Below are 13038 nucleotides of genomic sequence, written 5' to 3'. Positions count from 1 at the left end.
CCACCAAGTCCCACCACCCTCCTGTTCGTGCATCTCTGACCATCATCTCCTGCCCCTTGCTCTATTTGTACGTTGGTGACAGAGGCTGTGTTCAGACACCTCCCGCGGGGGACGTTAGCCCTTACCTGTCGTCTCATCCATGCTTTCCTCAGACACGTGCTCATTTTGATGGACCCATTCACCATTGCACTTGAAGAAAATCTGCATAGCTGGCATAGCTTTACAGCGTAAGACAATGGGGTTGCTTTTTATAATGTAGGCATCATCTGGTTCCTCCATAAAATGAGGCAGTGTTCCAGGAGCAGATGGGATAGACTCTGGAAGGGCTTCACTGTTATCATTTCCTGAAAGGGAAGGAAAGGAAAATACACAGTTTTCATGTTGTTGCACCCTTTGATTCATCTCGTTCAATTGATTAAATACCTTTTTGGATTTATTAAAAACTAAAACCCCCCCTAGAACTCAATAGCTGTCAGGATTGTGCTTTGCAAGGACTTTGAATCACACACACACAAAAATATCAAATTATTCTAGTGTAAGAACTGCCAAGAAAACTGACAGAAGCATCAGAATCATCAAAAAAGTGCATCACCACTATTGCTGGTTTTAAAGGTGGGGAACTGAGGCACAGACAGATTAAATGAGTCACCTGAGGTCACACAAAGTCTGTGGAAGAAGTAGAAACTAAACCTTATTCTCGAGCGAGAGCCCAGTGCCTTAACCACAAAATCTTCCTTTCTTTCACTGAATTTAATTTCCTTGAGACAGTTGCTGCAGATTTAACAGGGATCAGAGTGTTAACCACAGAGAAATATATTGATATGAACAGCATTACTGTAGCACTCCAACAGCGGAATAAGCAAACTGTGATTTCATACCCACTTAGAGGAAATTTTCAATATGCTTTTACACTGTTCCCGTGTACCGCAGCCCCTTTAAGGCGATATAGAAGTGGAAAAGTGGTTTCTGTAGGGCCAGAAACTGCAAGATTGTGAGCTTTCTCGGGTCCAAGGGCACTCTTTCAGCAATGTATAAGCTGAGGTGTCTTATTTTCCGAATTCCTGTCCTCAGACATGGACACAGAAGCCCCGGAATACGAGCTTTTCCTTTCCTACAACTCTTCTAATTGAGTCAACCCCTAGTTGCTGCTGTCAAAACCAGGAAACCCCCATTGATTTTTAGCAACATAGGGATTTATTTCAGTAGTTTTTCTGTTTTGTGAGAAATTCAGAGAACAGCAACAAAAATAAGTCAGAAGGGACCAATTGATGAAGGCGGATGAGAAAGTACTGAATACAACCGGCATCGCCAAAGGATGACAGAGGACACGGTCTATATGCAGATGAAGGGAATACAGTATCAGAGAAAGAGGAATAGCTGAAGGCAATAAATATGCAATTTGATGAAAGTAAGTCCTTTACAGGTCTAGTAGATTATGAAATAATGAGAATGTACTTTGTCTTTATTTCTATTAAAAATAGGTATCTCTCTCTTAGCACTCAGCATATCTGTGTGTGCAAATACACACTGTGTATGTGCTGTGAGATCGTTAGATTTTCAAATGAGCTCAATATTTTAAACTACATTTGCCGTGTGCTTTATAAAATATTATCATGATTTTTAGCATTTTACTACTGAACATTTATGCCAATTTCCACCTTGTCAATCTTCAGTAATACCGTGTCCCTGCAGGCTTTATTAAATCCATGCTTTATAGGAAATAACAAAAATGTCATTATAAGATTTTGGAGAGGGCTGGGAATCCCGTGCTCCCAGGGCTTCACAAGGCAGCAACAGGCCCGTGTTGAGGAAGAACAGCAGACAATTTTATAGGGATCACTCACCAAGAGAACTTCGAATGACCCATTGTTATTCCACTAAATTTGCTATTTGTGACAAGACACAGAGGATGAAATCCCAGCCCCACTGATATTAAAGGCACAATTCTCCTCGCAAGTGCCATCCAGATTTAACGATGTGGCTTTACATTCTTGTTAAGTGTTGCTGATGAGCACCTGGAACCAGCAGATTCTCCACTCTGCTGGGATTGCTGTGCTTCTGCCCAGCTCCTCTCTCCCAGACAAACTGAGCAAAGCACGAAATATTTCATGCTGGCACCAGCAGAGGGGGTTGGGGCTGGGGAAGCGGCTTGTTCCTAAAGAAAATATTGAACAGAAAGAGGTAAACCAAGGAGCATCTTTGCACCTAAATGTAATTACCACTACATTAAGTGCCCTTGAAAAATCAAACTGAAAAAAACCTACCCAAAAGAAGAAATGCTTTTCTAGATCCTGTCCCTGAGAGACTCACAGACAGATATTGCTGTGGTTCTGCATGCTCTGCAAGTGTAATTGCTTGAATTCACTGTTGTAGGACGCTTTATAACCCAGATGAAATCAGCATCTGGCAGGAATTGACTGCGCTGAGCCCAAGATCCCACGGCTGGTAGAGGTGGGCATCTCCTTACCCTGCCCCGGGTGAGACGGATCTTTCTTTGTGCACCACCTTTTGTACCCCATCTTGTATTCAAATTCATCCTGGAACTTTTTAAGGGCTTTTATTTCAAATTATTAAGGTTTTTTTTTTTTTAATTTATAACTCTCAGTTTTCAAGATTCAGGCCATTCATAGTTACAGAGAAAGGGCTGGTTTAATGCAACAGCGATGACAGAAGCCCAAACTATCAAACACAATTCTTGTATTTTTCATTCCTGGAAAATTACCTTTCAGGACATGCTTTGTGCTTTACGTTCTGCACATGAGTCCAATAGGGACTTTATATCTTTTTATGACAATAATAGAAACAAAAAAGAAAGGGGGGAGGGGGGGGAGAAATGTTAGGAACAAACACTAAATTCTTCTATGAAATAACAATACTGCTGTTAGTTTTCAGATCACATTAGAAAATCTTGACAGCAGTGGACATCAGTCCTTCAATATTCCAAAAGTGATTAGGATATAATTTAGATGTCAAAATGAGATTTTTAAAACAGTGAAAAATCAGGAATTCTAGACTTTTTTAAATGTTCTTTTAATAGGATGACCCTGTCCCATATGCAACAATGTGGGTTTTTTGGAAGTCACTCAGATATTGATGGAAATAGGAGATTTTGTTGCCCACATGAAATCCTTTAATGCCTTTGTTATTTCCTCTAGTACACGGATTTACTAAAGCCTACAGGGACATGGTATTTAGCAAAGATTGACAATACAGGAACAGTGAGAATGGTCAGTAATAAAACACGCATGCTGATGAGTTTCACTGCATAATTTTTCTTTAAACTCTATACATTGAAGGAGAATCCAATTACTACTTATTCAGCACTCCTGGTAAATGATTCAGAACTGCTTAATTAGTGTGCCTGCCATAGAGCACCTACTGCACAGCCATCTCCACTCGCCAGCCCCATCTGTATCCATCGATGATGCAGATGGTTTCTTCCGGCTACGGTATAGGCAATGCCAGATCTCCTTTTATTAATGACTAGGACTGTGTTCCCCTCCAGCACCTGTGGCAACGCACAGATCTCTATGTATATTATCCATGCACTATGACTGCTGCTGTGCTGGCACTCCAGTTGTTGTGTACATTACGTGCCTGTTTCAATAAAAGTCATTTTATCTGTGTGACCTGACACAGAACTGCACACAAATGGAGACCTACTACCAAACTGCTGGGCCCCTCCAAAGATACAGACTTCTCAGCATATTCAAGAAAAGCTTCCTAAGAAGTAAAGGGAAAGCACTAAATATTTAATTCGCTGGATTGGGGATTAGGAAAAGCTATCCTTGATATACTACAGATTCTGAAGAGAAGTACCGTGCGCATAAACCTTTTCTCATTACAATTTTTCTCACAATGCCTGTAAGATTTCCATATAAGGTTTGATGGATTAATAAAATCTGGATATCTGGATTTAATTCAATCAATTATTGATTTGGGGGAATCTTTGGCTTTGTGTTTTACTGGCAGTATGACCCGATTAGGCGTAGCTGTGTTTGTTTACATTCGTGTCACAATGAATTAAGGCTACTCGATTTTGGGAGACGACCCATGTTACAAGGAACTGGACAGTGTGAGAAGGAAACTTCACATGAGAGATGCAGAATTCAGAGCCCTTCTTAATGTGACTTCTGTGCCCAACCAAAGGTTATAAAGTGGCTGAAACACCTTCAGGCATATGGAACAGGTAATTGGAGCAGAAGCACGTACGTGGATCATAAATATGTACATTTAGGGTCATTTTTCTTTCTCCCCTGAGATGTTTGTTCACTTTTCATTTCAGTAGGGCCTGAAATCATAATTAGGTTGCCAAGACAATATCCCATGAGTATAAGATAATAATAAAATATCAAAGTGGAAAAACATAAAGATGTCACTGATGTTTGAACCGAAATTACTTTCTGACACGAAAACAAACCAGAACAATGTCAGTGCGAGTCTGTAGAGATGATACAACATTAACACCCAAACGTCAGTGCTAACACACAGCCACATTTACACCAATTTCCTCTGCAGGAACCAGCACAAAGCACTGGAAATGGACGTGATTTCTGGAGAAACAGCTGCACCTACTCCCTCCAAATGTGCCCCGGGGGCAGCAGAACGGGTGGGTGCTGACACCCAGGGACACCTTCCGGAGGAAAACCTCCAAATTCAGACAATCTCTCAGCCTGATGTTTCAGCATAAAAGCAAATGCAGTCAAGGAAACTCCCCACCGCAACGTGACACTGCCCACCAGGGCTCCACTACGGAATAATGCTTAATGAACCAAACACAACAATAATTACCAGTTATACCCAAGATACACACAGAGTATTCTGGGTTTACTGTGACACCAAGGCAGAGACAACCAGAGAAATGCCAAGCAGGTGAACTTGCTTTTGAATAAAAAATACCTTTGGAAGTAGCAGACATCAAAATAATGTATATTTGTACTGGCTCTCTCTGGTTTTGTGTTTGTGCATTCTGACTGTTCGTCTTCACGGTTGTGAAACACAAATAAGATAACCTAAAAATCAAAGAAGTTCAAACCCAGAATCATCTTCCATGATCAACCTTGCTTTATTGAAAAAAACTGGCTAATATCTCAGTGAAGATTCTGAGCTGATAAAATCATATTGCAGCTAAATTATTCCTACTCAATTTCCAGAATGGACTCAACCCCGCAGCCTCATGGCTTAGGTGTTAAGTACCTACCAAAAAGGCTTGTGAGGAAAACCCCTCTTTTTGATGATGTTTTTATACCAGGAGTAAGACTAAGAGCACACAAAGATCCTGAAGAGTTTCAGAGCATTCTACAAAGGAGACAGAATTTTAAATGCCTTTGCAACCCAGTAATATGGCTTTTTTTTCTACTGGCTAGTCCCATCTGCCTTACAAGGAGGGAGCATTTCTCCTGCTTTTAAGTTACACACCTAAGGGAGTTGCCACTTATATTTTTGATAAGTCTCTTAAAATCGGACATCTCACAGGATGCCACCTTGTGGAGAAGCTGGGGGAAGAGCTGCTGTGGATGGATCCCTCCACTCCGATGAAATCTGCCAACTGAGAGGGCTGGGACGGGGGGGTACTTTAAGGGTCTGGCTGTGCAGCCCCACACCCCCCGGGAATAACCCGGGTCCTTCCAAGGACGGGTGTTCCTGTCAGCAAAGGGGAGCACTGGTGGGAAACCAGGGATGGCTTAAAAACCTACAATAAACCATCACCATTTCTGTATTTCCACCTTCACAGACAGGGTCTCCTGAATTTTCAGCACATCTTGAAAGTCACAAGAGCTGTATATACATCTCACCAAGCCAACTTTTGATATCAGCATATTAGCTTCATCAGACCCTCTTGCTTCCTATGGATATAAAGTATAAACTTCCAGCAGCTGTACCATAATCCTTCTCATCAAATATTTGGGCGACAGGTGGAAAATTGTTCTGCCAGCTGAGGAAGACAAAATCCATTCCTCCTGGCAATTTTCTGCAATGAAAACTCCAAAAAATGAATGTGCAATAAGTTGTGGAAATAAATCTAAAATATTATCACACAAAAGCAGTGTGCTCAGAATCTTTAGCTGCAAACTAACTCTGCTTATCTGAATTTTAAAGAATCTCATTTCTTCTTCTGTGTGCACAGGACTAGATATTAAGCTGGATCCTTCTCCTTGAAACTATTAGTTATACACCTGGGTTGTTTTTTTTTTTTCATTTACTTTGCTTTGAAATGCACTTTGGCTTCTTTGATCATTACTCTTCTTTTGCATGCATCGAGGAAGTCTGACAATAAATCTGGAAAGCCCATATTATCAATTCCATTTCACAGGAGGGCAAGCAGTCGCTCTGAAAATGGGCTGTGTGAGGAAGAGCAAGCCATGAAACCAGGACCCAAAGGAGCGTCCCAGGACTCGGTGACCCGCGCTGAGCTCCGCACACTGTCCCCCCGTTACTCCCAAGGTTTTGGATGACATTGTTTCCAGCTGATTAGCGGGAGAGTGAAAGTCAATACATCATCATGGAACTAAGTTGTCTTAATAGGATTAAAAATCAAGACAACTGTGAAGGATAATATACACGCTTCAAGTGCCTGTTTGTCTGTTCACTTTAGCGGTCCTTACCCACGTCACTTTATGTCCATGAAGCTGTGAAAGGTTAGAGACTTTCACGCCAGCGATAAACCAGCCGTGTAAGAGGCTGCACGTACTGAGGAGCACCCCCAGACCCACCAGGGGGGAGTGGGACTGCCTCTGGAGAATGACAGAATGACCTGCCACGGCTGTGAGCGACCGAGTGAGCCCACTTTAATCATTCCCTGCTCCCCGGCCAAACCCCGCGGCAGCTAACCATGTGCACAGGATGTGTCCATTAAAAGGCAACGTCTTAGTCCAAACCACCCATCCTTCTCCCCGACACGGAACACACACGGGGGCCCTTAACTGTAACTGAGCAGAAAAGCTCTACGTCCCTAAACATTCTCATTTCTTGTATTTTGGGCCCCCTACCATAAAAAAGACATCGAGGTGCTGGAGCGGGTCCAGAGAAGGGCAACAAAGATGGTGAGGGGTCTGGAGAATAAGTCTTATGAGGAGAGGCTGAGGGAGCTGGGACTCTTTAGCCTGGAGAAGAGGAGGCTGAGGGGAGACCTTATTGCTCTCTCCAACTCCCTGAAAGGAGGGTGTAGAGAGATGGGGGTCGGTCTCTTTTCTCAAGTCACAGGCGACAGGATGAGAGGAAATGGCCTCAAGTTGCCCCAGGGGAGGTTCAGGCTGGATATTAGGAAAAATTTTTTCACTGAAAGGGTTCTCAGCCATTGGAATGGGCTGCCCAGGGAGGTGGTTGAGGTCCCATCCCTGGAGGTGTTCAAAAGATGGGTTGATGTAGTGCTGGGAGGTCTGGTTTAGTGATGATGCTCCTTGTTTGTTGTGTGGGTGTCTATTTTTGTCAGTTGGGTTGACGGTTGGACAAGATGATCTTTAAGGTCCCTTCCAACCTAGAAGATTCTGTGATTCTGTGATTTCTCTGAACAACCTCTTTTCCCCTCCCTCAGCAGCAACGACATTATCATCCAAACGTCTCCTCACGCAGAATCCATTTGAGAAAGCCCCTATGATGTCAACAAAATTTTGCTGTGACAGTATTCTTTAAGAATATAAAGTACTATTGCTTTAGTGAGCAGGACTTCTTCCACGGAGAGGATTTCCATGCTAATATGAGTGAGGCCATTTTCTCAATCCTCATTTATTCCATCTTCCTTCCCTTTTAATATCTTATGAGCTTTAGCTAAGGGCTCTACACTTTCCTTAAAGCTCACAGTCCTCGTTTAATCTCACTGCACATGTCAGAAAGCACGATTTAGTTATATATATTTATATAAAACAGAATAAAGTATAAAAGCATCACACCTTTATCCACAAATTCTTGCCTTAATTCTTCTCTGAATCTTTTTCAAACCCAAGTAAAAAGTACTTCTGCAGCTCTACAGGGCTACACTGCCAGACGTTTAAGGGACTAAGAATGAAGGGATCCCAGTTCCACACAGCCCCAGAATGAAAGCAGGCACCTTCCACCATCCCCACCTGCTCTAAGGCCCCACCAGACACTGTCAGCTCCGGTGGGACTGGTGACCAGTCTCAGAGAGCAACCACGGAAAGAACAGTACATGGAGACCAGCTCCCACTCCTACAGCTCGAGTGGATTCTTTTTATAAAAAGAACAAAACTGGAGAGAAAAACAAGCCCTTTTCACTAGCACCACTTTCCCCCTAGAATGTAATATTTGGCTAACATTGCTGTGCCCTCTCTTCAGCCATTTCATGAGAAACTTACAGTTCCATGAAATTTGTAAAAGTAACTTGCCATAAACCACACTGTTAATGGGTTGCAGGAGGGCAGGGTATTTATTTTCACCAATGAGAATTAATATGTTCATAAAACATTAGCGGTCTTTTCTATGCCAACAGAGATGAATGCGTTATCCTACTGTAATCCCTTATGTATTCTAAATCTATCTATATCTGAGTTATACATATTTATTAAAATGATATATTGCATTTATTAAATATTAAGTGGATTACAAACTTGAAGAATCTTTCCTACATTCATACATTTATTTAACATCTAGGAGGTTTTTTAAGCAGTATGCAAGGAAAAATAAATCTTTAAAGGAAAAAAGATTCCCCAGCATTCTAAACAGATGAATCTGTAACAAACAGTCTTCCCGCATGCAATGTGCTAAGAGTATCAAACAGGAAGAAAAATTACTTTTAAAATGCTATGAGAAAATATGTGGTATTTCTAGAGCTGTACATGTAAAGAGAATCAAAGGGATGAGGACAATGCTGGAATATTTAGCTAACAAACAGGACTGAAAAGACCACGGCCTCGATGGGTTATTGAATGACCTCAAAACAACCCGAAAATTCTCAGCAGGTACCAAATACTTTACTGGCACAGGGTTTGTCTGAAATGGCAACAGCATTAGTTATACAAATTTTAACAGTTTCCTGGAAATCCCTCATACTTCTCAGGTGGTTGCAGGGGGAGGGAAGCTTTCCCATCTCGCTGTGCAGCCACCTATTTCCAGCTGGTGTAATAAGACCACTAGATGTGTCACCTTCGCGATCAACAAATTGCCTGGAAGGTTCAAGCTTTGCTGTCATCCTGGATACTTGGCCTGTTTAAGGTGACAAGAAATGAACTCGGAATAAATTACCCAGTATCATTTCTCTAACTGATGTGCCACGTGCCTCAAAGGGCTGCCAGCTCTAATGGTTCCCATTAAGAAGTCAAATATTTACTTACAGTTTCCCCGCTACAGAACAGGTCTAACAGGCAGCAGGAGAAAGTCACTACCACAATTTAGCACAGAACCCAAGATGAAGCAGGAGATACAAAAGCGAGGGAAGGCTTCTCTGGAGCGCTCTGCTGGGATTTTGTGTGTATTTAGATGGTATCTCCCATTTACAATGAAAGCTATACACATCATTCTTTAGCAGACTGGCCTTCAGCACACAAAGGCAAATAAACTGTCTTGCTTACGTCTAAATTTAAGGTGTTCTTTTAACCAAAGGAAATTTTTATAACTTTTAAATTAAATTTTCAGTTTACATATAAAGAAGTAGCTTTGCACTTCAACTGGCTACGACCCAGAAAGGGAATGAATTAGAACCAAACTAGAGCAAGGCTAAAACACTCCTTTTGGTCCCCAACAATGAGGGCAAAAAAAGATGATTTTTTCCATCTGTGAGAGTATGAGGAAAAAAACCCCAACAATTACTTTACTCATGATACTAAGAATGCAGCAAATGAAATACATAACTTCTTGGATTCCTTTCAAGCATAACAAATAATTCACCAACAGAAAGTGAATTATGTTAGAATAAAGTTAATGTGCTTATTACTGTAAAGGTCAAGGGGAAATGATCGCAATGTAAGTAACTTGTTTTTAAATATCACCAACTCATTTTTATTAGGACCCAGCAATCTGCAGAAGCTATTTGAGCCTAAATCTAATCAGATACACACTAACAGCTTTAATCTGCTGCTCCCCTTCCACGTTCCCACCCCCCCAAGGGCTGAAAGCAGCTTTGAAATTCTGAGGATGGGGTTCTCCAGCCACTGGCTCTGCTGGGGAGATCCCCCACCTCCATCGCTGCCCCCTGACTGACAGCCTGCAATTGTCATTTCAATCTGCCGCGCTGCGATAGACCGAAGAGAGCCACTTCCATGGCAAAAACTAACCTGAAGTAAACTTAAAAACTCCAATTTGTCCACAAATGATGAGTGCATACCAGGATTCCTCCCAAGTACAATTACCGACTTAACGGATCTGCTTATCAAACCCCGGGCCAAAGCGCGGTACCTGCTGATGCAAGTATTTCTAGCTCAGCGACAAAGCAACAATAAATAGAATGAATTCATACCCAGTTCATAGTTGAACCCGTGGTACAATGCTCCTTCTTAGCTACAGCAGCATTTTATTTACTGAATGAGCCACAGAGCTCTTTCCTCCAACTTAATTCGCAAATCAATTGTCATTATTAAGGCTAAAGGCTTTGATGTGCCCAGCTACCAATTCAGCTGCCGGGGGAGCCACTTACTGCAGAGTTATTCACCTTCTGCTTCAAACTGGACGACAGACAGGTTTTTGTTTTGTTTGCAAGCAAGTAATAAGGCTGCTGTACAACTGCTGATAATGTAATAAAAAAGAGGGGGCAAAAATAACCCACGCATATGCCAAACGACTCTTCTCTTAAAACCACTGCAGCATCAAAGCTGTTCTGCAGATAAATGACAGATTAATTTCTTTTGTAAATGTTGGAGGGGAAAAAAAACCCCACCTTTCTTCCTCCACTGCCACATGATAACACACACAATTCTTGACAAGAGATGTTGCATTACAAAGCACATCCACTTTCTTCTTGGCTGCCAGCAGAGGAAAAGAGGCAGGGCTAGTTTAATGCTGTGCTTATAATCTCAGCAGAAACTCTCCCCAGCCTGTCCGTTCACACTCCTCAAATCCTTGCATTCCAGTAAGAAACTTATCAATGACCTGATATTCTCAAATAGAGGGTACCTGATTGCATCAGAGCCAAGAACAGGGAACAGCAACAGGGTCTCTCCAGCTCCTCCTTCGCAAACATCATCTCTGAGAGTCCACTGTGTCCAAAGTCATTGTGATAACGACACTTCCACGCAGTTAGCCCATCTTCTGCTGAAACTCCTGAGATACTCACTGTATTACCCTTAATAATTCATCCCAAGGAAGTAAAAGAACACTTCTCTCCAGAAGCCATAAAAAATTCCCTAAACCACATTAGTAAGCACACAGTCTTCAGTGCACGAAGTGTTCACCAGCAAACATTCACCCTTTGTTTTTCTAGTCATGTTGCCATTAAACAACAGACATATTCCTAGTATTGACAAACACAACCTCCGGAAGAAACAGATTAAAAAGAGGAGGCCTCCCTCAAGTAATTAATCTGCTACTAAAAATTTCATGTTTCACCTAAATAAAGTAGGTTCATCCCTGCCACGCTCACAGGAATGCGACGATCCTGCCCGTGCCTCTGATGAGATCTGGCTTCAGTCCATCTTAATTACTGAGACAATGATATGGAAAAGCTCATTTGAAAAAAACATAAGCAGACGGAAATACAGTTTTGTTTCTTCTAGCTTCAAGTGAAAAACAAGCTCTTAAAACTTATTTATTTTGATGCTGATAGGTTTTGAGACCCCTGCAGTAGTGCGTATTTTGAAACCCAATTTCAGTACATTCAGAGCCAAGAGTAAGACATCACAGTGTAACTCTCATCAGCTGAGTCTTAAATCCCTAATGATCTAATTAAAACTGGACTTAAGAATGCTGTAGTTATTTTCACTTCTTCAGGTAACTCAAATCGTATAAGAAAATGGGTAATATTAGATATTAGTACACATCATTCCAACTGTAACATACAGTGCACAACTTGGATATGTATTTCGATTAACAGAATACGAGATTTCCAAATTCCTATAAAGCACAGAACAGCAAATCATGTATTAGCCGTATTTTCAAGGATTTCCGTTCCTTGTTGCACTTTAATTAGAAAGATTAATTAAATTTAATGATGGATTTGATATTCTGAAATTTTATTTTATTTTGATTGGGGGAAAAAAAGCAACTTTCTCTGCAACTAAATATAGTTTTGGAAGCAAACATTTATAATGCTTTTTCTTACAAACAAACAAACAAACAAACAAAGATATTTGAAATACTTTCTGGTTTATGAAGTATCTGGTATCCCTCATAATGGGAAAGATCCAATTAGTAGATATTTCCTACATATGTAGAGAGACTTGAGTCATACGAGTTTTTCAGATCTTTCTGTAAATACCAATCAAAGCAACAAGTGACATTTACATTTTCAAATATTTTAACATGTGTGTTTGCAGCAACTGAAGGGAATATAACAAAGGAGAAAGAACCAGGCAGAGAGACGGGCGCTGTCGAGATCTTTGTGCTTCCACGGTCAGGGCTAAATCTGTACCGGCTGTTCATTTTCTATCTATCTACTCTTTCTATCTATCTATCTATCTACTGCTTCAAACATTTTATGATATAGACACATGACCGGCTGCAGCAGGTAAATGAAATTGAGACAAAGACAAGTGGGACAAGGACCTAGTAAAATACCCATCTTTTACAGTTTACTGGTGTAAGGGCACTGCAGACTGGTCCATTCTTCATTAACCCACCTGCTGGGTACTGGTCATTACTCACCCCCCGGCCACACACACTGCCCATCTGCATAAATTATCCCAATTCTGAAACAGCAGTTGAGATAAATATCCCAAAGGACAATCCAGAAACAAAACCACCCCCGCACATTCCTGTGCACCCTCTCCAATTAAAGAAATGAATCCACCGAGTCAGACATAACAGGAGGAAAGATCAGGCACCACGAGGAAAAAGAACCAAGAGGAAAATTTCTCTGGAAGAAACACTGGACACAGTTGTCATTAACATTTCAAATTAGCACAAGTAATCTACATCCAATTGTACTCATGACAC

General features: G+C 41.3%; 1 protein-coding gene across 1 annotated transcript in view; it reads right to left on the bottom strand.

The window, feature by feature from the left end:
- Positions 1-13038, bottom strand: part of LOC106897635 (netrin receptor UNC5D-like) — a 113853-nt gene that overhangs the window by 47943 nt on the left and 52872 nt on the right. Inside the window, exon 2 of the mRNA XM_014958399.1 lies at positions 126-344. Coding sequence (XP_014813885.1) covers positions 126-344 — 219 coding nt within the window. The remainder of the gene's footprint in view (positions 1-125; positions 345-13038) is intronic.

Source organism: Calidris pugnax, unplaced genomic scaffold, assembly GCF_001431845.1.
Source record: "Calidris pugnax isolate Ruff unplaced genomic scaffold, ASM143184v1 scaffold280, whole genome shotgun sequence".
NCBI lineage: Eukaryota > Metazoa > Chordata > Aves > Charadriiformes > Scolopacidae > Calidris > Calidris pugnax.
The sequence above is the reverse complement of the archived record's forward strand: the minus strand, read 5'-3'. Positions and strand labels throughout refer to the sequence as shown.